Here is a 27447-nt window from a genome sequence, read left to right as displayed (position 1 = left end):
TTGAAAATTGAAAGATAAGATGTTTTTAGCTGTGTTTTGTTGCACACCATGTTATCTCTCAGTTTGGAAAGACAGTATCATAATTCAAGTTGAACTATTTACATTATAGTTTGTAACAAATCGATCGTTTTGTGTAGATTTGTTACGAATCTACAGTTAAAATGTAGCTTCATAAAAATAGTATGACACTTTCATCACAAGAGTGACGTCACAGATACAGCAATAATTGCTGCATTGCTCAGGTTTAAAGAGCCTCAATTGCCATGTTGGATAACATTTTCAAAACTTTAAAAATGAACAGACCCTGAACACAATTGTCAGTATCATCACGATGGATGAAATGACAATTTCGGTTATAAAAGTCAACTCTTGTGATTGAGCGCTCCTAGGGTTCATAAACGTTCTGTTTATTCATAGCAATCCAAACAACAGTCCGGTTTGTCCTTTGAGGTTGACCAAAGCAACGGCACAGCATGTTTCGAAGGCCCTTTCTAAACTTCTTGTATCGGAAAACGTAAATGATGGGGTTGATCACAGGGTTCATGAAGAAGATGAGATTGAGTACGAATGTTATTGTGGCTGAAGATTTACTGAAGTAGCACCATTCTTCCATTGAAGGTGGCAAGCAGATGATCATATTGAAAACAAGTGGTGTCCACAGAACAATCACTGTACCCATGACAATCCAAAGCATGCTGATCACATTCTGTCTGGCCTTTAAAAGTTCTAGGGCTGCTCCTTGTACATTCTGTTGTTGGAAGTGTTGAGCACTTCTCTTGAGAGTGGCTTGGATCTTGTAGAAAACCCAACTCATAAAAAGGATGGGCAACAGGTAGCAAAATAAAATGAAGAACACATTTGTTACATTCGACAAGGTGAAAAACGAGTCTGCAAGTGTACAACCAAGCCAGCTTGTATCTTTGCTAGCATTATATGTAAACAAAGACAGGCTTGAAAAAAAAATTGACAAACCTAATGCTATGAAAATTATCTTGATAACCTTTTTAGCAGACATCATTCTGGAGTAATGCAGTGGATGCACTATTCCTACATATCGTTCATATGTCACCAGACACAGAGCATAATTTGATGAGTACGCTGTTAATATCAAAATAAAGTCACTGTGGAGAATCCGACAATAGATCTCTCTTGCAATGAAACCCTCCGGTATTAACTGTGGCTGTGTTTCAACTAGGGCTAGGATCAACCTTGAGTAACAGCAATAAATGCTGTCAACTACAGCAAGATATGCAAGCAAGTAGTTTGTCATATTACGAAGGCTTTTGGTGCGAAGGATGACCAGCCAGGTTAGAGTGTTGAGAACAAATCCAACAGTTCCGTGTACAATTCCAATGATATCACGCCATTGATACATCTTCAGTATTTCGAACACCGCTGTTTGCCTCAGAAATATCAACTACAGTCTTAAGCTGGTGCTGGTAGTGATTGACCGTATAGATTTCAACTTTCACCAATGAAGTATTGTACATGTGGATGTAAGCAAGATCATTTCTCACTTCATGTGTTGATCATACACAAAGCTATTCTTCAGTCTGATGGGCGTATGCAAATATTCTTTGAACTTTCTACATCAAGTGATGTTGCTAAGAATTTTCAATACTTCTGTTTTCTGCTGAAATGTTTCACAAAGAGAACTTCAGTAGCTCTGTCCTTACACATAAATAGAGAACTAGTCAAATGCTAACAGGAATCATAAATAAGTCCCAAGATGGTAAGCCAAAGATCTCCAAGTCTGCACTCTGCTGAGTGTTCCTTGCAACTCTGTAATATTTCTGAGTTCTCATTACTTTGCATCACAGGTGAATGCTGGTGTTTCTAAGACTAGGTTACTGTTACATTATGTCCCTGTTCATGGACTTATATAGTTTTGGTTTGTCTTTTAGGAGACCTGTTAATATCAATTTGACAATGATTTGTTATACATTTAACATGTACTGTATTACACTCAGTATGATTGCTTATTTCATAAATTTTGGGAAATACTGTACATTGGATACTTGTAATTAGACAAGTGATATCCCATATTGTTTACTTTGTTTGATTTTACCTGACAAACACAGGAAAAGATAAATCAATTTAAGCCTCGCCCACCACCCACTCCTTGACCATCCAGGGGCCAATTTCATGGCTCTGCTTACCACCAAATTATGTGCTTACGATAACCATTCTCTGCTTACGTGCAAGCGCCAAGTTTCTGCGCTAGCTGTATAAGTATATAATGCCTAGTAACGTGTGGAGTACACATGCGCACAAGCCAAAATTCCCCACTTAACCAGTGACGTAAGTTCAGAGTTCACTGCTTATGCAAGCGCCAATTCTTTGCTTGATGCGCTAAGCAGAGCCATGGAATTGGACCCAGGACAGTTCACCACAAACACAAGGTGCACCAAACAAAAGCTTTACTTGAGGAAACCAACATTTTGGTTCGCCCGCAACTTTTTTTTTCTAGTCCAAATATAAAATTGCAAACAATTTTCAAAGCGAAAAACATATCTCCTAGCTCTCCTGGCTTTTGATGAGAAAATTTCAATGATCAAAGCATCAATGACCCGACTGCATGCGATTATGTTGACTTGTGGACAAGTCATTAATTGTCTGCTGGGTGATATCGATCCGACTCTCTTGCCGCGATTTGACTTTCTCGAGGCTTCCCGCGAGACTGCCGGCCCCCACGAGACTACTGCTCTCATGGCTAAGGTCCCATTAGTCCGCAGCCAGCAGCTTCGCGTGTGAGCTCGCGAGAGCAGTTTTTGATGGCGGAAAGCTGAATCATTACACCACCACAACGACTCGACTATATCACAGTGACAGATCATTCACGACTTGTCCAAAAGTGTAACAATTATGTGTTCTTTTGTTATTTGAGATGAAACTTTTTTTACAAACTTGTTTTACTGAACCTTGATCAAAAACAATGGCTTACTCGTGGGGCTTGTTGGACTCCAGCTCGACTCAGCGTTGGCCATGACTCAAGTCTGAGTTATCTGTAGTATGGCTCAAGTTCTACTCAAGTCCAATTTGTTTTAAATGATTTTGTGGAAATTTTGCTGAAAGTAAAAGAAATTGCCCGCTATGTCAGTAGTAAGCTGGACTCAATAGCTGCGAGTTACAAAAACCGGGGGCAGTCACATTAACAAAATTATCAATAATTTCACTCAACTGGTTCACCTATTAGAAGTGAGGGATGCCATGGTTTAGCATGACCTTAAATGGGACAACAATTATTTTCAAGTGGCTTTATATTTGTTCATGATGGGTTAGTTTAAAATTCTGTATTTTGTTTTCATTTACACAGTAAGAGTTGCAATCTCCAAACAGATCCACTCATTCATCAACAACCAGATGTCTGATGCTGCATGGACTCATCTCTTCTTTACAAGGTGCAGTTGTAATGAAGCTCATAAAAGGTAGTTTATTTAATTTTATTACCTTAATTGCACAAACATCAAAAACCGAAACAGGCACAGAGGCTGGGGGACCCTTGATCACACATAAGATTAAAACGAAGACAACAGAAAAAAAAGACAAACAAATGCTATGGAACTACAAAGCTGATAGTAAAAAAGGTGACAAAATCACCTTAAAAAAATCATGTATTGTTATAGTCCACAGTAGTATTGATGCCTTTATAGGCCTCATACTTCATGGAGGCATTTGGTCAAGAGCCCAATTTCAAAGAGCAATAAGCACAAAAGCAGTTAAGCTCAAAAATTGATGCTCAGCAAATTCAGGTTACCAACCACAATACATGTACCATACATGTATAATATTTGACTGACAAACAGAAAACAAGTCAAATGCTAACAGGAATCATAAATAAGTCCCAAGATGGTAAGCCAAAGATCTCAAAGTCTGCACTCTGCTGCTGTTCCTTGCAACTCTGTAATATTTCTGAGTTCTCATCACTTTGCATCACAGGTGAATGCTGGTGTTTCTAGGACTCGGTTACTGTTACATTATGTCCCTGTACATGGACTTAATTATATTTGGTTTGTCTTTTTGGAGACCTGTTAATAATAATTTGACAATGATTTGATAGACATTTAACATGTACTGTATTACACTCAGTATGATTGCTTATTTCATAAATTTGGGGAAATACTGTACATTGGATACTTGTATTTAGACAAGTGATATCCCATATTGTTTACTTTGTTTGATTTTACCTGACAAACACAGGAAAATATAAAACAATTTAAGCCTCGCCAACAACCCCACTCCTTGACCATCCAGGGGCCAATTTCGTGGCTCTGCTTACCGCTGAATTCTGCGCTTACGATAACCATTCTCCTCTTACGTGCAAGCGCCAAGTTTCTGCGATAGCTGTATAAGTATATAATGCCTAGTAACGTGTGGAGTACACATGCGCACAAGCCAAAATTCCCCACTAAACCAGTGAGGTAAGTTCAGAGTTCACTGCTTTTGCAAGCTGCCGATTATTTGCTTGATGCGCTAAGCAGAGGCACGGAATTGGACCCAGGACAGTTGACCACAAACACAAGGTGCACCAAACAAGAGCTTTACTTGAGGAAACCAACATTTTGGGTTGCCTGCAACCTTTTTTTTCTAGTCCAAATATAAAATTGCAAACAATTTTCAAAGCGAAAAACATATCTCCTAGCTCTCCTGGCTTTTGATGAGAAAATTTCAATGATCAAAGCATCAATGACCCGACTGCATGCGATTATGTAGACTTGTTGACAAGTCATTAATTGTCTGCTGGGTGATAACGTTCCGACTCTCTTGCCACGATTTTGACTTTCTCTGGGCTTCCCAAGAGACTGCCGGCCCCCACGAGACTTCTGCTCTCACGACTACAGTCCCATTTGTCGGCAGCCAGCAGCGTCGCTTGTGAGCTCACGAGAGCAGTTTTTGATGGCGGAAAGCTGAATCATTACACCACCACAACGACTTGACTATCTCACTGTGACATACCATTCATGTAACGTCCATAAGTGTAACAATTATGTGTCTTTTGTTTTTTGAGATGAACCTTTTTTTACAAACTTGTTTCGCTGAACCTTGATTGAAAACAGTGCCTTACTCGTGGGGCTTGTCGGACTCGAATGCGACTCAGTGATAGCCACAACTCAAGTCTGAGTCATCTGTAGTATGGCTCAAGTTTTACCCAAGTCCAAAATAATTTTAATGATTTTTTTAGAAATTTTGCAATGATTTGTTATACATTTAACATGTACTGTATTACACTCAGTATGATTGCTAATTTCATAAATTTTGGGAAATACTGTACATTGGATACTTGTAATTAGACAAATGATATCCCATATTGTTTACTTTGTTTGATTTTACCTGACAAACACAGAAAAAGATAAATCAATTTAAGCCTCGCCCATCACTCACTCCTTGACCATCCAGGGGCCAATTTCATGGCTCTGCTTACTGCCGAATTCTGCGCTTGTGATCACCATTCTACTCTTACGTGCAAGGTCCAAATTTCTGCGCTAGCTGTATAAGCATATAATGCCTAGTAACGTGTGGAGTACACATGTGCACAAGCCAAAATTCCCCACTAAACCAGTGACGTAAGTTCAGAATTCACTGCTTCCGCAAGAGGCCGATTGCTTGATGCGATAAGCAGAGCCATGGATTCGGGCCCAGGACAGTTCTGAACCACAAGCACAAGGTGCACCAAACAAAAGCTTTAGGCCTACTTGGACAATATTGGTGACTTTTGGCCAAGCTTTCATTGTATGTGATTGGTGTAGACAGTAATTGGGTGGAGCTTATTGGATTGTTTTGTTTTTTGTTGTTGAAGGGATACATGTTTAGGGGTGTAGACTTTCAAGTCTGAGATCACAGCTATTTTTGTCTGCATCAGCCAAGCCATGCAAAACGCTATGTACACCATGTTAGTCATTCATACACCTTGGACTTCTGTGTTACATTGTACAGGGATGACATTCTGAAAAAACGAAAAAGTCTGAAATTTGTTCATCACAGTAGATAAACTAACGTAAAGAGGGGTTTCCCTTAACTTTTGTATTCACCTGCTGGTTGGATGAGGAAACCAACATTTTGGGTCACCGCAAGTTTTTTTTCTAGTCCAAATATAAAATTGCACACAATTTTCAATGCGACGGCGAGAAGAAAAACACTTCCCCTAGTTTCTGCCATGATGTAATAGGAATTGTTTTTTATCAATAACCATTTTTATGGGTTTGTGATTTGCAGATTGGTTGTATAGAACTTCTTTTGCAATGAAATGTTTGGTCGACGACACACATTGAAAACAAACTATGCGGCGATATAAAATTGTTGGCTTTGATGAGAAAATTTCAATGATCAAAGCATCAACAACCCCACTGCATGCGATTATGTAGATTTGTGGACAAGTCATTAATTGTCTGCTGAGTGATATCGATCCGACTCTCTTGCCACAATTTTGACTTTCTCTGGGCTTCCCAAGAGACTGCCAGCCCCCACGAGACTTCTGCTCTCACGACTACGGTCCCATTTGTTGGCAGCTAGCAGCGACGCGTGTGAGCTCGCGAGAGCAGTTTTTGATGGCGGAAACGTGAATCGACTATATCACAGTGACAGATCATTCACAACTTGTCCAAAAGTGTAACAAATATGTGTTCTTTTGTTATTTGAGATGAAACTTTTTGTACAAACTTGTTTTGCTGAACCTTGATCAAAAACAATGCCTCACTCGTGGGGCTTGTTGGACTCCAGCTCGACTCAGTGTTGGCCATGACTCAAGTCTGAGTTATCTGTAGTATGGCTCAAGTTCTACTCAAGTCCAATTTTTTAAAAATGATTTTGTGTAAATTTTGCTGAAACTAAAAAAAATTGCCCGCTATGTCAGTAGTAAGCTATACTCAATAGCTGCAAGTCACAAAAACCGGGGGCAATCACATTAATTATCAATAATGTCACTCAACTGGTTCACCTATTAGAAGTGAGGGATGCCATGGTTTAGCATGACCTTAAACGGGACAACAATTATTTCCAAGTGGCATTATATTTGTTCATGATGGGTTAGTTTAAAATTCTGTATTTTCATTTACACAGTAAGAGTTGCAATCTCCAAACAGATCCACTCATCAACAACCAGATGTCCAAGCTGCATGGACTCATCTCTTCTTTACAAGGTGCAGTTGTAATAAAGCTCATAAAAGGTAGTTTATTTAATTTTATTACCATAATTGCACAAACATCAAAAACCGAAACAGGCACAGAGGCTGGGGGACCCTTGATCACACATAAGATTAAAACGGAGACAACAGAAAAAAAAAAAAAAAAAAATTGCTATGGAACTACAAAGCTGATGGTAAAAAAGGTGACAAAATCACCTTAAAAAATCATGTATTGTTATAGTCCACAGTAGTATTGATGCCTTTATAGGCCTCATACTTCATGGAGGCATTTGGCCAAGAGCCCAATTTCAAAGAGCAATAAGCACAAAAGCAGTTAAGCTCAAAAATTGATGCTCAGCAAATTCAGGTTACCAACCACAATACATGTACCATACATGTATAATATTTGACTGACATAAACAGAAAACAAGTCAAATGTTAACATCAATCTTAAGTAAGTCCCAAGATGGTAAGCCAAAGATCTCAAAGTCTGCACTCTGCTGCTGTTCCTTGAAACTCTGTAATATTTCTGAGTTCTCATCACTTTGCTTCACAGGTGAATGCTGGTGTTTCTAGGACTCGTTTACTGTTACATTATGTCCCTGTACATGGACTTAATTAGTTTTGGTTTGTCTTTTTGGAGACCTGTTAATAATAATTTGACAATGATTTGATAGACATTTAACATGTACTGTATTACACTCAGTATGATTGCTTATTTCATAAATTTGGGGAAATACTGTACATTGGATACTTGTATTTAGACAAGTGATATCCCATATTGTTTACTTTGTTTGATTTTACCTGACAAACACAGGAAAATATAAAACAATTTAAGCCTCGCCAACAACCCCACTCCTTGACCATCCAGGGGCCAATTTCATGGCTCTGCTTACCACCAAATTCTGCACTTACGATCACCATTCTCCGCTTACGTGCAAGCGCCAAGTTTCTGCGCTAGCTGTATAAGTATATAATGCCTAGTAACGTGTGGAGTACACATGCGCACAAGCCAAAATTCCCCACTAAACCAGTGACGTAAGTTCAGAGTTCACTGCTTATGCAAGCGCCAATTCTTTGCTTGATGCGCTAAGCAGAGCCATGGAATTGGACCCAGGACAGTTCACCATAAACACAAGGTGCACCAAACAAGAGCTTTACTTGAGGAAACCAACATTTTGGGTTGCCTGCAACCTTTTTTTTCTAGTCCAAATATAAAATTGCAAACAATTTTCAAAGCGAAAAACATATCTCCTAGCTCTCCTGGCATTTGATGAGAAAATTTCAATGATCAAAGCATCAATGACCCCACTGCATGCGATTATGTAGACTTGTGGACAAGTCATTAATTGTCTGCTGGGTGATATCAGTCCGACTCTCTTGCCACGATTTTGACTTTCTCTGGGCTTCCCAAGAGACTGCCGGCCCCCACGAGACTTCTGCTCTCACGACTACAGTCCCATTTGTCGGCAGCCAGCAGCGTCGCTTGTGAGCTCACGAGAGCAGTTTTTGATGGCGGAAAGCTGAATCATTACACCACCACAACGACTTGACTATCTCACTGTGACATACCATTCATGTAACGTCCATAAGTGTAACAATTATGTGTCTTTTGATTTTTGAGATGAACCTTTTTTTACAAACTTGTTTCGCTGAACCTTGATTGAAAACAGTGCCTTACTCGTGGGGCTTGTTGGACTGGAGTGCGACTCAGTGATGGCCACAACTCAAGTCTGAGTCATCTGTAGTATGGCTCAAGTTTTACTCAAGTCCAAAATAATTTTAATGATTTTTTAGAAATTTTGCTGAAACTAAAAGAACATGCCCGCTATGTCAATAGCTGCGAGTCACAAACACTAGGGTATTAAATTTAACAAAATTACCAATAATTTCAATTTATAACTGGTCTATTAGAAGTGAGGGATGTCATGGTTTAGCATGCTGACCTTAAAAGGGAAAAACAAATCCAAGTGGCATTTTATTTTTTCATGATGGGTTAGTTTAAAATTCTGTATTTTGTTTTCATTTACACAGTAAGAGTTGCAATCTCCAAACAGATCCACTCATCAACAACCAGATGTCTGATGCTGCATGGACTCATCTCTTCTTTACAAGGTGCAGTTATAGTGAAGCTCATAAAAGGTAGTTATTTTATTTTATTACCTTTATTGCACAAACATCAAACAGACACTCATTACAGGCCCACTAAATGGGGACCCTTGAGAATAAAACAAACAGAGGCAAAAAAAAAAAATGCAGAAACAACTGTCCATGGAACTACATATATCTGATAGTAAAAAAGGTGACAAAATCACTTTAAAAATATCATGTATTGTTATAGTCTACAGTAGTATTGATCCTTTTAGGCCTCATACTGTCAAAAGTTTGTTCAATGGGAGACTTTTGGCCGGTCCCTTTTTCACAGTTCTCGTCAGTATTGTCATTGGTCTTGTCATTTGATGTCATTTGTGGTCATTGACAAGGTTCCCGTAAACACTTGTTATTTATGGCAGACGTGGTCCTTTGCTAAAGGACTGTGACTAACAGGCCTGGTATAACACTGAGGATGTGGCGGGCCACTTGTTGTCTTGGCCTTGGTGCCCCCTTCAAGAGTTTCCCGTAGATTAAAGATTTTCCAACGGATGTGCCTTTTGCAGAACGAAATTGGTCTTGCATGCCCTCTGGAGGGTAACATTTCATTCTGGTAATAAAGTATGTTTTTGTCTTTGTACACAGCTACACTTTGGTAAAGCTTATGAAATGAGACCCATGAACAAAGAAGACTGTTGGACATCAACCTGGCGCATGAGAAGGCTCTTCAAATGAAGGTAAACTTATTAAAATCCTCATAGATAATTGTGAATTCCTTGAAACAACCAAGTACCTCACTATGCCACAATAAGAATGATAACTGGTTTTTATATCATGCTTTTCACACACGGAAGGCTTCTCAAAGCGCTCCAACCTCATTACCCCTGTTTACTGGACTCCCTGGGAGTACACTCCCTGGGAGTACAGCCTATGCAACAAATTTGGACTACTATGTCCCTATGTTAAATCAATCACAAGAACCATCTCTACCCCCGGGTTTGTTTTTGTCTCCGTCTTCTTCTATAATCTTCACTGACGTGCCAGACATCTTAACATGTAGGTCTGGTTATACCATCTCACACATTTTTCATGAGTTATTTGTCCAATATTTTGCTGGGCCACTTCTAGTCAACAGATTACCCCTCTACTGTTTCCTGGTCACCTACTCACTGCTGCCATTCCTGGAGAGCTAGATTACGCCAGCTTTGAATGATGAATGGGTCAATTTAGTCATGTCAAATGCCTCTTGTTATTAAGGAATGGTAAATATGATGGTAGTTGTTTCAACTGGATCTGCTGATTGAGTCCTGCTCAGTGCTGGGCATGCACATGGGGTCTGGCAATGTCGTATCCAAGAAAGACTGGTTCGTTTCCCGGTCACCTACTCGTTGCTGCCATTCTGGGAGAGCTACATGTAGATCATGCCAGCTTTGGATGATGAATGGGTCAATTCAGTCATGTTCGGGAATGGTGAATATGGTGGTAGTCGTTTCAACTGGATCTGTTGGTTGAGTCCTGCTGGGAGCTGGGCATGCTCAAGGGGGGTCTGGCATTGTCGTATCCAAGAAAGACTGGTTCATATGCTTGGAACAACGTTTGACATTCAAGGGCTGTTGCGGCCAGAAAATCTTCAAATATTTCTCTTGTTACGGTTTCAAATGCGATGGTTTACAAGGCAAATCTCCGAAACAGCAATTGTCATGTTACAGTTGCGTCCACGTTGAGCGTGTACAACACGCCTTGCCGGGATACAGCAAGGTGCTCTACTAAAAGAGCGCCTTGCAAAATGTTGTAGTCCTTTTCATCGATGATTACGCAGTGGCTGACAACTCCGTAGCGCATGAGCCACTGCGCGTACTCTACTCGCATATCGAGTACCGTTGGCGAGTTGGCGGCATCAGGCATGTCCTCTGCTAGTTTAAGGGTCATGAGTATGCCGTCCAGGGATCTACTTGGAGACACAGTTGGTTTGTCTGGTAGCTATTGTTGGATCTCATCTTTTATCTGTTTTGGTGTTACAAGAGGATTGTCACGCAGTACAGCTCATCTTGCATTTCCTGATCTACCTTGGTGTTGTGTGCTCCCCCAGTCGGCAACTTTTTGTGATGACCGGTACGCAAATGTTGCCACTATTGACCTTGCTGTCCATCTTTTGATGCCAAGAGTGTGTGATAGTCAGCTTTGTTGTTCTCGAATGCCTCAACCAGTTTCACCCTACCTACTGTAATCACTGCTCTGTACTGACCACGAGCAGCCATCTTTTCATTAAAAATCTTTTTGGCTTATTTGGGAGATAACGCCAAACTATTGTAGAAATTAGTTTTCCCTGCCTTTATAGGCAGCTCTAAATCAGTAAACACATTACATACAATTCTGAATTTGAATGCAAACATTTAGAAAATGTTTGCTCATTGTAATGAAATTAAATTGTTGACCAGTTCTTGCTGCTGGCTTTACCGAGTTGAATGATTCTTGCGGCCTATCAAATTTAAATGATCTTGTTTGACCAGTGAATGCTAAACTGGTTTTGAATTACTCCTGTTGACTGTTGAATGAAATTGAATGAGTTAAAATTAATGGATTTTTGCTGAAATTGGCCAGTGAAAACCTTGACTCAAATAAAATAAAAAAATTGACTCTATTGTGCGTTTTTTCCTTCGTTTTCACAGGACACACTGGTGGTTGCCATCTCCAAAGGGATCCACTAATCAGCAACAAGATGTCTGACCTTCATAGCTTCCTGAAAACACAATGAGTCTGGGCTGGTGTCTGCAAGAAATCATCTCTCCTTTGCATACAAGGTATAACTGACACAAAAAACATTAAAAATTTTTTACTGTGGTACTTTCTTTTGTTAGTGGAAGTGTCGTGGCCGAGCGGTTAAGAGCTACGAATTCAAACTCTGGTGTTTCTGATCAGCAGAGTGTGGGTTTGAATCCCCAGCTGTGACACTTGTGTCCTTAAGCAAGACACTTAACCATTGCTTCGTCCTTCGGATGGGACGTAAAGCCGTTGGTCCCAGGCTAGAGTACACCTCAAGGGCTTTCCCTTTTAAAAGTGCACTGAGGTTCACAGCCCAGGTATTTCCGTGCCAACTTTGCGCAGCAGCATATCTCTCAAATCTTTGAAGATGTGCGTCCAGTTCATCCTTATCATCGTCGAATGCTGGAAGCTTTGGCCCCCGAGATTGAAAGTTTTGTTTGTGAACCTGACTTGAGTGACCCCCTGCTGCTGCCTTTTCAGCAGTAACTATCGCTAATTTGAGTTGGATCTCTAAAGCCTCTTTTTCTTCCCTTCTAATTTCTATTTGAGCAGCTCTCTTATCCCTCTCTTCTCTTTCTCCTTTCTCTCAACTTTCAACCGTTCTTGCTCTACCTTAACAAACTCTCTCAACTCACTTCCCTGCAAATCCATCTCTTTACCTAAGGAAGCTAACCGTTCGATCTCCATACTTAGGCGCTTTTGGGATGCGGCGGCACTAAGAAGCAATTGATTGGGTTGAAACTGAGCCGTCAGATATCCGCAGTCAAAAGTCTGGAGAATAAAAAAGAAAATACAAATTACTCCATTATACTTCCATAAACACTTTAGCCTAAGACTACAATCATTCATAGCAAGCAAGTGTCTTTCTTTTTACATGTCAAACTCTTCCCGGACGGGCCCCCAAAATGTCACAGTTAACCCCGTGCAACCATGACGAGAAAGACAGTTTGCTAACTCTGGAATGAAAGTCTCTTCGACACAATATTATATTTACAATTATTTTACATTTATTTACAACAACTGGGGGAACCGCCCCATTTCTAGAATCTGTACACTGAATATCTATATATCTTGGATTCTACAGAAATTAATAAATGAACTCAAAACACTTCGTCTCGATCTTCTCAAATAAAACTTATCCTTAAATCAACAATGTGTTGAAAATACTAGAAACTAAAGGGTGAGTCTCCTTAGACTATAATCGATATTATATATATACAAAATCAAGGCGCTTTAACAATCTCTCTTACTTCTGCAATGTTTCGCTTTTTGCGTCTTAATAACACCACGCTACTCTGATGTAGTCAATTAAATGTCTCCAAATCAAGTTAATCAAAAGTTAATCAAATTTACACTTAAACAAAAGTGACCCTCCGGTCTGGCGTCCTGCCTCGATTCAATCTCAACTCCGATTTAAACTCTTACTTCAACCCTGACTTCAACTCTTGACTCCAACTCCGAATTCAAAACTCCGAATTCAACTCCAAACAAAAGTGTTCAATTTATTGGGTAAATAAAATGTCCCACCGTGAAAATGTCCAAAGGCTTAAATGTCCTCCGGTAACACTACAGCGTCTCGCTCCACTCTTCCATTTTATGTAGGCACGTATCATGCACGGACTCTCCGGCCTTCCTCTTGGTCCGCCTCAGACCTTCAATTAACGCTTCTCACTCTATGAGAGTATAGTCCCTTGAACTTCTAGGAGAGGGTTAGATTCCCACATCAACATCATGGCCATGATTTTCTCCTTGCTTCAAAACTCAAACTGCCGATCTCTGCCGCCTCAGTTCTCTGCCAATCAATTGCTTAAAATAACAGCCTGATAATCTGTTTCTGGTTTAGCATTAATATTGCAGCAAAACAATAACCTCAAAGGTTGTAATTGTAGCGCGACACTGTTGAGATATAGGCACTTCCAAATACCTATCCAAATTCTCTCTATCTTTCTCTCACTCAAAATTTCATGATCCTTCTTCCATAAGAACCTATGTGAGACTACTGCCACTCCCTAAATTCTTGCATACCACACTTCATGCAAAGTAGCTCAATCCTTCAATGCACAACAATACCTAATTATTCACACCAACCTGTGTGACCAGACAAGTACAAAGGAAAGTGAAGGCACTGACCTCCGCACTTCTTTTTATAAACCAAGTTACGAAATTAGCATAATAACAAGAGTTCACAACCTTTGGGGAGAAAAATGCATATTCATTAGTATATCTGCTCCTGCAAAATAAACACCATACATTCGAATGGGGGGGTAATTCTGACAGAGCATGTAAAAGAACCCAGTGCACTCGAAAAGAGAAGGGGGTTCACCCCAGTGTTCCTGGCTCTGGCTGCTGTTTGCGTCGTAGCACCTTGTAAACCCTTATAAGGTGCTCAATAATTGGGTCTCAGAATTCATCACTGTAATAACCTATCTTTCTGAAAGTTTGTATATATACTCAGCGCCTTGAGTACCTTGTTTGATAGATACGTGCGCTATATAAGACTTCGATATTATTATCATATAATAATAATAATAATAATAATAATAATAATAATAATAATAATAATAATAGAAAGGTAACATTGCCAGTAATTATAGACCAATCACGTGCTTACCTGTGATGTATAAACTCTTGACCAGTATGATTGCAGAAGACCTATATCGCCATATGGATGACCAGCAGTTGTTTCCGGAGGAGCAGAAAGGCTGTAAGAAGCGGTCCAGAGGTACGAAGGATCAACTTATCATCGATAAGGCTGTACTGAAGGACTGCAGGAGCAGAAAGACTAATTTGGCAATGGCGTGGATTGACTACAAGAAGGCGTATGACATGGTATCGCACACATGGATAATGGAATGTCTGGATATGGTTGGAGTGGCTGATGCAGTAAAACGTCTTTTAGGTGAGAGCATGAAGACGTGGCGAACAAATCTGACAGCCAACGATGATAATCTGGGCAAGGTATGCATAAGAAGAGGTATTTTCCAAGGTGACTCTCTGTCTCCGCTGCTGTTTGTTCTTGCGATGATGCCCCTGTCGATGATTCTAAGGAAGGTGAGTGCAGGTTATGTAATGAAGAAGGACGGATGTAAGATCAACCATCTGCTTTTTATGGACGATTTGAAGTTGTTTGCGAAGAATGAGGCCGAGATCGACTCTTTGGTGCAGACCGTCAGGATTTTCAGTGATGACATTGGGATGCAGTTCGGTCTGGAGAAATGTGCTTCAATGACCATGAAGAGGGGGAAGAGGGTACATTCCGATGGCATTGCTCTGCCAGATGGTGCACAGTTGAGGGTTTTGGGTGAGGAGGAGAGTTATCGTTATCTTGGTGTACTTGAATCGGACCATGTCCTTCACAAGGAATCAAAGGTAAGGCTGAAGGCAGAATATATCAGGCGTGTAAAGAAATGTTTGAAGTCTAAACTAAACGGCGGGAACATGATTAAGGCGATTAACACATGGGCCGTGTCTTTGATGAGGTACAGTGCGGGTATTGTCGAGTGGACTAAGGAAGATCTAGATGTCACTGACAGGAGGACAAGAAAACTAATGACCATGCATGGCATGCTACACCCGCGGTCAAATGTTAGTAGACTCTATCTTCCGAGGTCAGAGGGCGGAAGGGGGTTGCTTAGCGTGGCGGACAGTGTTAACATCGAGTGCAGAAGCTTGCATTGTCATGTCAGGAGGACCGAGGAGAGCTTGTTGAAAGTTGCACAAAGGTACACGAGGGCAGACGAAGTTGGGCCGAAAGAGTACAAGAGGGAAAGGAAGGAGGAAAGACATCAAGATTGGAGGAACAAACCACTTCATGGCCGGTTCTTGAGGTGCACTGAGGAAGTGGCCAGCAGCAAGTCATGGAATTGGTTAAAGAGTGGCGAACTAAAGAAGGAAACAGAGGGCTTGATTACTGCGGCGCAAGACCAGTCTCTAAGGACAAATGTAATGAAGGCAAGGATAGAGAAAGCAAACGTCTCTCCTATGTGTAGAATGTGCAATAAAGCAGAGGAGACTGTATTTCATATTGTTAGCGAATGCAGTAAGATGGCCCAGACGGAGTACAAAGGAAGACATGACAAGCTGGCCAAGGTGATTCACTGGGATCTGTGTAAGAAGTATGGTGTCAAAGTACTTGCGAAATGGTACGACCATGTTCCGGAGAAAGTTGTAGAGAACGACCAGGTCAAGATCCTATGGGACTTTAACATTCAGACCGATCATGTTATACAACATAGGCGTCCGGATGTTGTGCTATTAGATAAGACGAAGAAGATGTGTCATCTCATTGACATAGCGGTGCCAGGTGATATAAGGGTAGCTTCGAAGGAGATGGAAAAGATCGAGAAGTACCAGGACCTGGCCAGGGAACTTCGTAAGATTTGGCAGGTAAAGGTAAAAGTAGGCCCCGTGGTGGTTGGAGCACTTGGCACCATTCCCAAAGCACTGGGGAAACATCTAGATGAAATAGGGACAAATGTGAGGGTAGATCTATTACAGAAGGCAGCGCTTTTGGGAACAGCGAGGATCCTGAGAAAGACCCTTGAGATCTAAGGCTACGGGACGTAGCCCGGCTCGAGGAGTTACCGGCACAAAGGAAAATGAGATCTTTCTTTTGCATGCTGTGATAAAATGAAATAATAATAATAATAATAATAATAATAATAATAATAATAATAATAACCAGTTCTTAAATAGCGCATTTCACAATAACCGTATCAATGCGCTTTACATTAGTGCCCTGGTCATAGTGCCAATAACATCCCTTTTTAATGTTTCTCAGCTCCCTTGGGAGTATACAACCTGGGCAACGGTTTATATCGCTCCAAAGGCTTTTTCATTCACAATATCAACCTCTACCCTCGCAGGTACCCATTTATACCCCTGGGTGAAGAGAAGCAATTATAGTAAAGTATCTTGCTCAAGGACACAAGTGTCACGACCGGGATTCGAACCCACACTCCGGTGAATTAGCACCAGAACTTGAATTCGATGCTCTTAACCACTCGGCCATGACACTCTAGATTTGTTAGTTGGAGAGCTCGTATTAGTTTGAGAGCTATATAAAGACCTTGTATTATTTTTATTTTTATTTAATCATATTGTAGTCTAGTATCGATTCCTGTAGGACTGATAATTCAAAGGGAGAACATGTCCTTGTCAAAGTGTCCAGTGAAAGTTTAAAATTGTCCTGGGCTCGATTTCACAAAGCCCTACTTAAGATTCATCTGTTGAAAGATGAGTTGTCAGTATACGAAGTGATTTGTATTGCGACATCACTCTTTGCTTAGCGAATAGGCTTGATAAACAGTTAAGATTGATCTTAGCTTTTTCCCTGTTGTAGTACCAATGTGGCCAACAACATGGACAGGCTTCCACCATTATTCGCCATTATCCGAAGCATTCCGTGATTCCAGCGTACCACATCTTAGATTATTGGTCATGGCTCACAGCAGAGGTTCTGGGAATCATGGTGATCAGTGCTTACTCGATTTCCCAAGCAGAACTAATTATGAGAACTGTTGTTGTATTTCCCTTGTCATGTCAGGGTTTTATTGTGGCAAAAATATTTTCAAAGGAAAATAATTACTCAAGAACCTCAATAGTTTGACATGAAGTGGTTCACATATTTCTGCTAAGCAAAAATGTGCAGTCATTTCATTATTGCTGGTAATCTTATTCTGGTAAGAAAAAACATTTGGTGCTTAGCTACTTTGTGTGCTTAAGCAGTTCTATGACATTGGGCCCAGAAATAAAACATGGTGGCGTGGCCTCTGTTTTTTGGGTCTTGGCATTGTCTGGTGTCCAGTGAAAAGTTTTCCAGTGAACCAGATGAAACAAAAATAGAACAACAATGGTCTTGCCCTCTCAAAGCTGAAATTGCATGCCTGTAATAAGTTACTTTTGATTTGTTTTACACAGTTAGTGAAGCTTGTGAAGGTTCGTTAATCAACAAAGTGGATGTACATGCCCTTTGGACGCTGATGCTGGATCGGGATGCGTGGATGACGACCATCAGAGTTTCCTGAGAAGGCGTTGGCTGAAGACATCCTCTCGCTCAACTGACCAGCCCTGAACATCAGTATGACATGTTAGACACCTCTTGAAATATGAAGGTAAATTCTATTATTGTATTTCCTTAAGACAAGCAGCGAGTCTGGCGGTCTTTTATTTTTAATCTCAAGAAGCTCCCAAAAGTAAAAATATTTCAATGTGGAAGGCTACAGATAATTTGACATGAAGTGGTTCACATATTTCTGCTAAGCAAAAATGTGCAGCCATTAGTGTTGTGGGGAAAAATGTCATTATTGCTGGTAATCTTATTCTAGTAAGCAAAACTATTTGGTGCTTAGCTACTTTGTGTGGTTAACCAGTTCTATGACAATGGGCCCAGAAATAAAACACAGTGGCATGGCCTCTGTTTTTCTGATCTTGGCATTGTCTGGTGTCCAGTGAAAAGTTTTCCAATGAACCAGATAAAACAAAAATGGTCGTTCCCCCTCAAAGATTAAATTTCATGCCTGTAATAAATTACTTTTGATTTGTTTTACACAGTTAGTGAAGCTTGTGAAGGTTCATTAATCAACAAAGTGGGTGTATGTGCCCTTGGGACGCTGATGCTGGACCGGGATGCGTGGAAGACGACCATCAGAATTTCCTGAGAAGGTGTCGGCTGAAGACATCCTCTTGCTCAACTGACAGTGCCTTGAACATCAGTATGACATGTTAGACACTACTTGAAATATGAAGGTAAATTCTATCATTGTATTTCTTAAGACAAGCAGCAAGTCTGGCGGTCTTTTATTTTTAATCTCAAGAATCTCCCAAAAGTAAAAATATTTTAACGTGGGAGGCTACGGACAATTTGAAAATGAACTGGTTCTTATACTTCTGCTAAGCAAAAATGTGCAGCCATTAATGGTTTGATGAAAGATGTCATTATTGCTGGTAATCTCATTCCAGTAAGCTAAACCATTTGGTACTTTGCTACTTTGTGTTCTTAAGCAGTTCTATGACATTCGTCCCATAAATAAAACACAGTGTCATGTCCTCTGTTTTTCTGGTCGTGGCATTGGTGTCCAGTGAAAAGGTTTCCAATGTACCAGATATAAAGAAAATAGACAAAAAATGGTTGTTCCCTCTTCAAGCTGAAGTTGCGTGCCTGTAATAAGTTACTTTTGATTTGTTTTACACAGTTAGTGAAGCTTGTGAAGGTTCATTAATCAACAAAGTGGATGTATATGCCCTTAGGCACTGATGCTGGACCGGGATGCGTGGATGGCGACCATCAGAGTTTCCTGAGAAGGCGTCGGCTGAAGACATCCTCTCGCTCAACTGACAGTGCCCTGAACATCAGTATGACATGTTAGACACCTCTTGAAATATGAAGGTAAATTCTATCATTGTATTTCTTAAGACAAGCAGCAAGTCTGGCGGTCTTCTTTTTTTTAATTGAATAATAATAATAATGAACAAAAACTTCTAAGTATTGTTTGAAGCTTTGCATGGTGTGGAGAAAGAGGAAGAAACTATAAATAAATAGTAAACTTGCGCGTGCGGCCATGTGTAAATCTCTTATGAGTGAGTGTTGGCTTTGAAAAGAGCCGGTTTGGTCTCGACGTTTCGAACAGTATACTCTGCTAGAACAACTTCAGTTCAAGTGTTGAATGTGTCTGACACTTTTGAATTTTACTGACTTTGTAATTAAGTATCCTTGCAGGACCTGATTGGTTGCTTAGGGGACACTAGTTACCATCTTCTGTAAATAAGGCCACTTCAGTGACCTTTAACTTCGGGGAAATTTTGAGGGCACAAGCAAAACTGAGAGATGCAACTAGTTATTGATAAAAATAGTCCTTGTCCTGAGTTTGGGTGAAGCAACCCAGGCGTCAACATTTGCACACGCTGTGAACCCTGCTGGTGATAGTTGACCCGGGGCTGAGTAAAAACCTAGAGTTCTGAAGTATATTATTGACCTTAAAGTTTAATCCTTATATCTAGAAAGGAACAAAATATACAGAACCAGACAAAGAAAGTACATCAAACTCTAAAAGTCCCTCACAAGGCATATAATTTTGTTTTGTAAATGACCAATAACTTCACACATACTGTTCACTTGTTAATGTGAACAATCAATCAATTTATCAGTACATGTATGGTTAGGAAGTGTGATCTCATAAGGAGAGAATAATTATTTCAAAATTGCAGAAATATTTTCATGATGGGTTATTGTTATTCTGAGAAACAAACTCTCATTTTCTATTTTGTTTTGGATTACACAGTGTGAGGGTTGCCATCTCCAAAGGGATCCAATCATCAGCAACTAGATGTCTGACCATCAGAGCTTGCCTGAAAGCACATCGAGTCCGTATCTGCAAGAACTCATCTCTCCATTAAAAGGTAATTCAAACTAGTTAATAGTAAAAACTATTCATAATACTTTCAGTCTATTGATTATCTTCAAGGGCTGGTTTCACAAAGCGCTAAGACTCATCTTAAGATGAGTTGTCAAATTAGGGAGTTTTCGTTTTGGAAGACGGATGGTTCTGCGACGGTGAAAATGAAATATCGGGTTATCTGCACAGGCGTCGCTTTGAGGACAGTTGTTTCTCAATTTCTCTGACAGTACTTGGGATGAATCTGTGTTTTGCTGAAAACCACAATGTTTGGCTGCAAACTACATACCGTCGCAGAACCACCAGTCGTCGAAAACGAAAACTCCCTATTGACTTGTAGTGTGACATCACACTTTGCAAGGCATTATTGGATTATTGGATTGATTGGTTGTTTAGATCAGTCTTAGTTCTTTGTGAGATCAAGACCAGGACTGATACATCACAGTGGCAACAGAGGGAATAATCTTTATTCCCCTGACCTTGGTGCCTTTAAAACCTCCAGTAGAAATTTACATTTCCAGGCTTGTGAATCTTCTGTTTGTTCATTTCACCATTCCAAGTTTTTCTTTTGGGTGCTCTATTCGTCAGCCTTGCGATGAATACTAGCCCTGGTTTTTTACTTCCAAACAGTACACGTTTCATTTAGAAAGAGAATGTTCTCAGCTTTCAGAAGATACCAAATTTAGAATAGGGGGGTCTCAGACCTGGTTCCAACTACTGTCCTGCCAGACCTGTAAAATTAAGCAACTTTCCAATTCATCCACAGACATCGATTGTACAAACCAAGGCCTGGAGTTACAAAACATGTTTTAGGGCAAGGCCAACTGGTGCTAGGCCAGTAGATAGGGCACCAAGGGCAACAACTTCGAAAAATAGAGATGGAACAAGTCAATAGCCTAGAAAAACAAGTTAATTCAAAATTGAAAAATTTGTCAGAGGTTCTCCTATGGGTGGTTAACCCGATGTAACAATTTTGTATAAATAAGGTATTGAAAAATCATGTTTTTCATAAACAAACCGTAAACAATTATTCAATTGTGCTCACCACCCCCCCCCCTAACAAAGACAAAGAATTTTTTTTAAACTACATATTATCATAGCGAGGGATAAAACAAACTTGTTGCAGGGAATCTCAGTTGCGATACCTGAATTTTTAAACCATTCAATATTGGGCGTCTTTTGGCAGGTTTTTGCAGAGCGGGGTGACATATTACAACTGCTATTAAGAACATAAAAAAAGTCAGAGGGTCTTACTGGCCTGTAACAACAATGAAGCATTGATGCCATTGTCTCTGTTGCCCTGATTTTGGCCGGGGTGACTTAGACTTAGTTTTCCACGGAGGTGCCCTTTGCGTAATGAATATGGCCTTGCCCTCGCATACAAAACTCTATGTGTGCAATAAAGTATTTTTGTTTTGTTATACACAGACAGAAAGCTTATCGATCAGATTCATCACTACCAAGTGGATGTGTGTCGCTGGATGTCAACCTAGCATATGAGATGGCTCTTCACATAGAAGGTAAATTCATTAAAACTATTCAACTAATAGTGCGTTTTTGTAGACAATTAACTCATACGCCATAGTATGCTATTAGGGGCATACACACGTAGATCTGTAGAGAAAAGCCATTGCCAAGTTGCAGTACCTTAACTACAGTAATATTTTAGGGGGTAAAAGGGGTGCAACTTTTTTTGGGGGGAGGGCACTTCTGGTAAAGTTTCTGCTGTCTCCCCCCCCCCCAAAAAAAAAAAAAAAAAAATATAAAATAAAATAAAATCCATGTTTTTTTAACACTTTGTTATTCAAAGGAATACACATTTTAGAGCGAAACAAAACATCAATATTTGCTTCACAATCAAAGGGAGATCCCTTTTTTAATCTCTTTTTTTCTACATGTGGTTTGAAAGATCAAAGTTAATGCATTGAAGTTTTGCATTTCAGATGGTTCACTTGATTTTGAAACACTATTGAATGCAAGCTCGTTTCATGTTACCAACTTACTCCTTGGTGTGTAGCATGAACATGAACCAAACTAAAGCTTTAAATAAAGATGTTCATCTTTTGTGATTGTTTTTGGTGCTTTTTTGTTTGAAATCTTGGTAGACTAGGAGGTTGACTAAAGTTGTTTAAACTACTTTGTCTGTTTTTATTTCAAAGGTGTCCCACTTCAAGATGAAATCCACCACGGAAAAGATTGATTTTGGGATCTTTCACCTATTTAGATTTGTACAGGGTTTACAACCGAGGTATGTGGTTTTTCTACTAACATTAAAAAAGTGGGCTGTGTTTGCAGCACTTGTACAATCTACAGCCCGACGCCACATGCCACAACATTTTGGGGACTTCATGCTGGCATCAGCCTAACCCAAATGAATGGTTTTCCCTACAGATTGATTACACTCTAGAAACATTAAAAACATGTTAGATTAACCTTTACCCCTAATGGTTATAATTCTTACACAGCCTTAGCTGTCCCAGGCCCATTAGGTGTTTTCCCCTAATGGTTATAATTCTAACACAGCCTTAGCTGTCCCAGGCCCATTAGGTGTTTTCCCCTAATGGTTATAATTCTAACACAGCCTTAGCTGTCCCAGGCCCATTAGGTGTTTTCCCCTAATGGTTATAATTCTAACACAGCCTTAGCTGTCCCAGGCCCATTAGGTGTTTTCCCCTAATGGTTATAATTCTAACACAGCCTTAGCTGTCCCAGGCCCATTAGGTGTTTTTCCAGAGAGTGTGATGATTACTCAAAGCTTAGTTGTATGTGTAGTAGAACATAAGAATGCATAATAATACATCTCTCAAAAACCATTGAATAGTGTAGATTTTTTATAATTTCCGAATGCCTTTTCTAAAAAAGTATGTTAATTATGTTATTATCTTATAATTTGAAATAGTTGCTTTAACTTTCTTAAAAAGTGAATCCTGTGAAGAATTGGACAAGTTCCTCAATTTGTCACGTCTTTCCATCACCCAAATCGGTTTGGATAACTCGCATTCCTAGGCAAAATGTAAAATTTGTAACGAAGTAATGTTACAAAGCAAGTAGTTTATAAATTAAAAGCAAAAAAAGAACAATTCTGGTAGCCTTATTGTAGTTTCAATTTTATCAGGAAAGTTGATAACTTAATGGTGTGATGTATTTAGTCACCTCCTGCCTTAGCTGGTTTGGGGTTACGTAACAGAGTTGCAATGATTTTGTAAAAAGTAAGTGCACCAATACACCGATCCATTAAGCTCCGCCCCATTGCTTATTGACCAATCACAACCCATTGCACAACTAAAAGTCTGACACTATAAAGTCTGACATGCGTGCGCACATGCTTGGTGCGCGCAACAGATTTGTGCAGAATGGCATTGGAGAGGCACATGTGTTCTTGCTCACATGTGCGCTGTGGGCGGAGCCTGAGGGATCGGTGAATTGCAAGCAAGTCACAATATGTCTATTTTAAGGAATTTATTGGATAAACCTTGCCAGGATATTGCTTGAAAGGTGCACTTATTTTAGCCCACAAAAAGGAGTATTAATAGTTAACTTTTTGAAGAAAAAAATGTTTGTCAAAGATTAGATCTTCTTTTTATTGGCTTTTTAGAAGCTTTGACTAGGTTAAACAAAAAATTGGTTGTCAACTTTAACCTTCAACTGAACATTGTTGCAAAGGGGGGTATTGTGAACAGGAATGTTCGAGACGGTGACATAAAAGTCTCAAAGTAGCTCCTTGGGTAAATATTTTACCTTTTTCATAATTTTGAATGCCAAGAAGTCCGATAAGGTTTGCAGTATTACCCTGAAGATGAAATCTGAGCTTTGGCGGTGCCAAAAAAGCAGCCTGTTTCATTTTAATGCATTTATGTTAAAGGCACTGGACACAATTGGTAATTACTAAAAATAATTATTCGCATAAAACCTTACTTGGTAATGAGTAATGGGGAGCTGTTGATAGTATAAAACATGGTGAGAAACAGCTCCCTCTGAAGTAACGTAGTTTTTCGAGAAAGAAGTAATTTTCCACGAATTTGATTTCGAGACCTCAGAATTGGAATTTAAGGTCTCGTAATTAAGCATCTGAAAGGACACATCTTTGTGTGACAAGGGTGGTTTTTTTCTTCATTATGGACCCTTCCCATGAAATATGCTAATCACATTCACGCATGCGTACAGACCCTGTTGGTTGGCAAACGCCATAGAGTTGTGCACTAAGCAGACGCGCAATCGCGTCTGCATCAAGCACCCATTAGCCGTGTACAAAACAGCGCGATGTTCCCTCATTTTGCCAACCAAAATGTTAGTGCGCACGCGCTATGTGCAATTTACATATCTCATGGGAAGGGTTTACTGTCTCGCAACTTCGACGACCAATTGAGCTCAAATTTTCATAGGTTTGTTATTTGTTATTTTATGCATATGTTGAGTTACACCAAGTGAGAAGACTGGTCTTTGACAATTAGAAAAGGTGTTCAGTGTCTTTAAAGCAAGTTTATTTGCCTCTAGTTGAAACCGTTATTAAATTTCACTTTGAGGTATGTGAGTATTCAATTGAACTTACCAATGCCAAATTGGCATCCAATTTAGTGGAGTAGGCACAATTGCAAATTTCAAAAAAAGTTGCTGCAAATTTGACACCTGATGCAAAAAAAACCAATTGCTCACACATGAAGGTTAAATTAAATGACTGTCACCTCTTTCAGTGACAATAAAGTACAATATTTGTATGTATTCTGAAAGTGCCATTAGGGTACATGTAATATCTTTTTTTATGTTATCACAAGAGGGCAGTATCCCCCAGGAAATAGTAATGACTTTGGGAGGTTCCAAGGCAACGCAAAACAGCAAGATACATTGTGTGTGGTGAACAAGAATTTTTTATTAATACAGAGTTTTGAAAAACCTAAAAAGACTGGGCATTTTTTGGTCAAAAACGCAAAACAAAACTGGCACTTAAAGAGTGATTTGGGGTCAAATTTAACATGTGACCAAGTTATAATTTGGTTAATTATTGATAAATAGTTGATAAAGAAACTGACTTTCCGAAAACTTTGATTGTTAAAAAGGGCAAAGATTTTGTCCAGTTTAATATTGATTACTTGATAATTGTACTCACCAAAAGCTTTGTTAGGGCAAATAATTTTCTTCAAAGAGTTATTTTGTTTGAGTTACTTCTATATCATTGTTTTCAAACTGATAATGTATTTTGTATTTAAAAAAATGTATTGTTTATAACTGTTGAGAGTTTGAAATAAAATGATTCTATAAATGTAGAAAGAAATATATTTGTCATTCCCTTATTCTGTGGTTTACCATATTAGGCAAAACTGAGAGCATTAAAAGACTTTTAAATATAACAAAGATGGCTGCAGCAAGTTAGAAAGTGCAGCAAATAAGATCTTCTTACTCCAGCAGAAAAGAGTATTGTGGGCAAAAAGTTCTGCCAAATTAAATACTTTCAATAAAAAATGTACTGTACCACAACTTTACTACAAAAACCCTTTAATTTTATCATTTTCACCCCAATAAATACTTTGACTAAAAATACTTTACCACACCGTTAAATTACATCTAAGAATAATCACTTTAATAGAAAAAGTTCCACCCCATTAAATACTTTAAATAAAAAGCACCATACCACACCTTTACGAAAAACCCCTACCGTTAAAATTACATCTAAGAATAACCACTTCAATAGAAAAAAGTTCCACCCCTTTAAATACTTTGACTAAAAAGTACCATACCCACACCTTTAATACGAAATTCCGTACCGTTAAATTACATCTAAGAATAACCACTTTAATAACAAAAGTTCCACCCCATTATAAATAAAATATACCATACCACACCTTTAATACGAAAAACCTCTACCGATAAATATACATCTAAGAATAACCACTTTAATAGAAAAGTTCCACCCCAATAAATACTTTGAGTAAAAAGTACCATACCACACCTTTAATACGAAAAACCCCTACCGTTAAATTACATCTAAGAATAACCACTTTAATTAAAAAAGTTCCACCGCATTACATACTTTAAATAAAAAGTATTATACCAACCTTTAATACGAAAACCCCCTATCCTTTAATTACATCTAAGAATAACCACTTTAATTTAAAACAAACCATCTCATCCCAACGTACCCCTAGTCCTCCCAAGCTTTATCATGCCCGTCTCAGCCCAACACTCCTATCCTTAACCCAAGCCCCCATCCCAAACATTCCAGCCCATCACTCCTACCATCACCCAAGCCCTCATCCCAAACAGTAAAGCCCAAATACTCCTACCATCACTCAAGCCCTCATCCCAAACAGTCCAGCCCATTACTCCCACCATCACCCAAGTCCTCATCCCAAACCAAACAGTTCAACCAATTACTCCTACACCATCACCAAAGCCCTCATCCCAAACAGTCAAGCCCATCATTAATCCTACCATTACCCCAAGCCCTCATCCCAAACAGTCCACCCCACTCTCCTACCATCACCCCAAGTCCTCATCCCAAACAGTCCAGCCCATCATTAATCCTACCATTACCCCAAGCCCTCATCCCAAACAGTCCACCCCACTCTCCTACCATCACCCCAAGTCCTCATCCCAAACAGTCCAGCCAATAACTCCTACACCATCACCCAAGCCCTCATCCCAAAGAGTCAAGCCCATCATCACTCCTACCATCACCCAAGCCCTCATCCCAACCAACCGAGCCCACTGGCTGCAGCAACCTCCCAGACCCTTACCCTAGCCCACTCAGCAACCTCCTTGGCCCCTCAGCACTTAAAATTTTACTCCTCCAGTCAAGCTCCAAGTCCCTTGGTAGGCCCTTGTAGGCCCTTGGTCAGCCTTCAGATCAGCTAGAAATCCAAGGGTTGAGCCAGGGAAAATAAATTTTGAAATATTTTCTAAGTCAGCCATTTTTAACTTCATCACTCCAAAAACCGTTAGATTTTTATAACAGCTCAGTAGCACAGCAGTGAGAGAGAGTGCTTACAGAGTGGAAGGTCCCCGGTTCAAACCCTGCACATTTTTACAAGATTTATAAAAAAAGTCTTTTTTTAATGGTAAAAGAGTCCCCGGAGAGATTTGAA

General features: G+C 39.7%; 2 protein-coding genes across 2 annotated transcripts; one reads left to right on the top strand and one right to left on the bottom strand.

The window, feature by feature from the left end:
- Positions 1–385: 385 nt before the first annotated feature.
- On the bottom strand, positions 386–11470 carry LOC117305760 (adenosine receptor A2b-like). Its single transcript, XM_033790632.1, has 2 exons — positions 11350–11470; positions 386–888 (listed from the first exon to the last, which is right to left on the bottom strand). The coding sequence occupies exons 1-2, from the start codon at positions 11468–11470 to the stop codon at positions 386–388; spliced, it is 624 nt and encodes a 207-aa protein (XP_033646523.1).
- Positions 11471–25718: 14248 nt separating this feature from the next.
- LOC117305759 (extensin-like) lies at positions 25719–27104 on the top strand. The gene is made up of 2 exons (XM_033790631.1): positions 25719–25731; positions 26773–27104. The coding sequence occupies exons 1-2, from the start codon at positions 25719–25721 to the stop codon at positions 27102–27104; spliced, it is 345 nt and encodes a 114-aa protein (XP_033646522.1).
- The last annotated feature ends 343 nt before the right edge of the window (positions 27105–27447 follow it).

Source organism: Asterias rubens, unplaced genomic scaffold, assembly GCF_902459465.1.
Source record: "Asterias rubens unplaced genomic scaffold, eAstRub1.3, whole genome shotgun sequence".
Classification (NCBI taxonomy): Eukaryota; Metazoa; Echinodermata; class Asteroidea; order Forcipulatida; family Asteriidae; genus Asterias; species Asterias rubens.
This window is presented reverse-complemented; position numbering and strand designations above follow the sequence as displayed.

Excerpts from the sequence above, each read along its gene's own strand:
- LOC117305760 (XM_033790632.1), bottom strand. The coding sequence starts at position 11,470 with ATGGCTGCTCGTGGTCAGTACAGAGCAGTGATTACAGTAGGTAGGGTG. Across the intron at positions 889-11,349 it reads ATCAAAAGATGGACAGCAAG|ACTCGTTTTTCACCTTGTCG; the intron begins GTCAATAGTGGC and ends GTACACTTGCAG.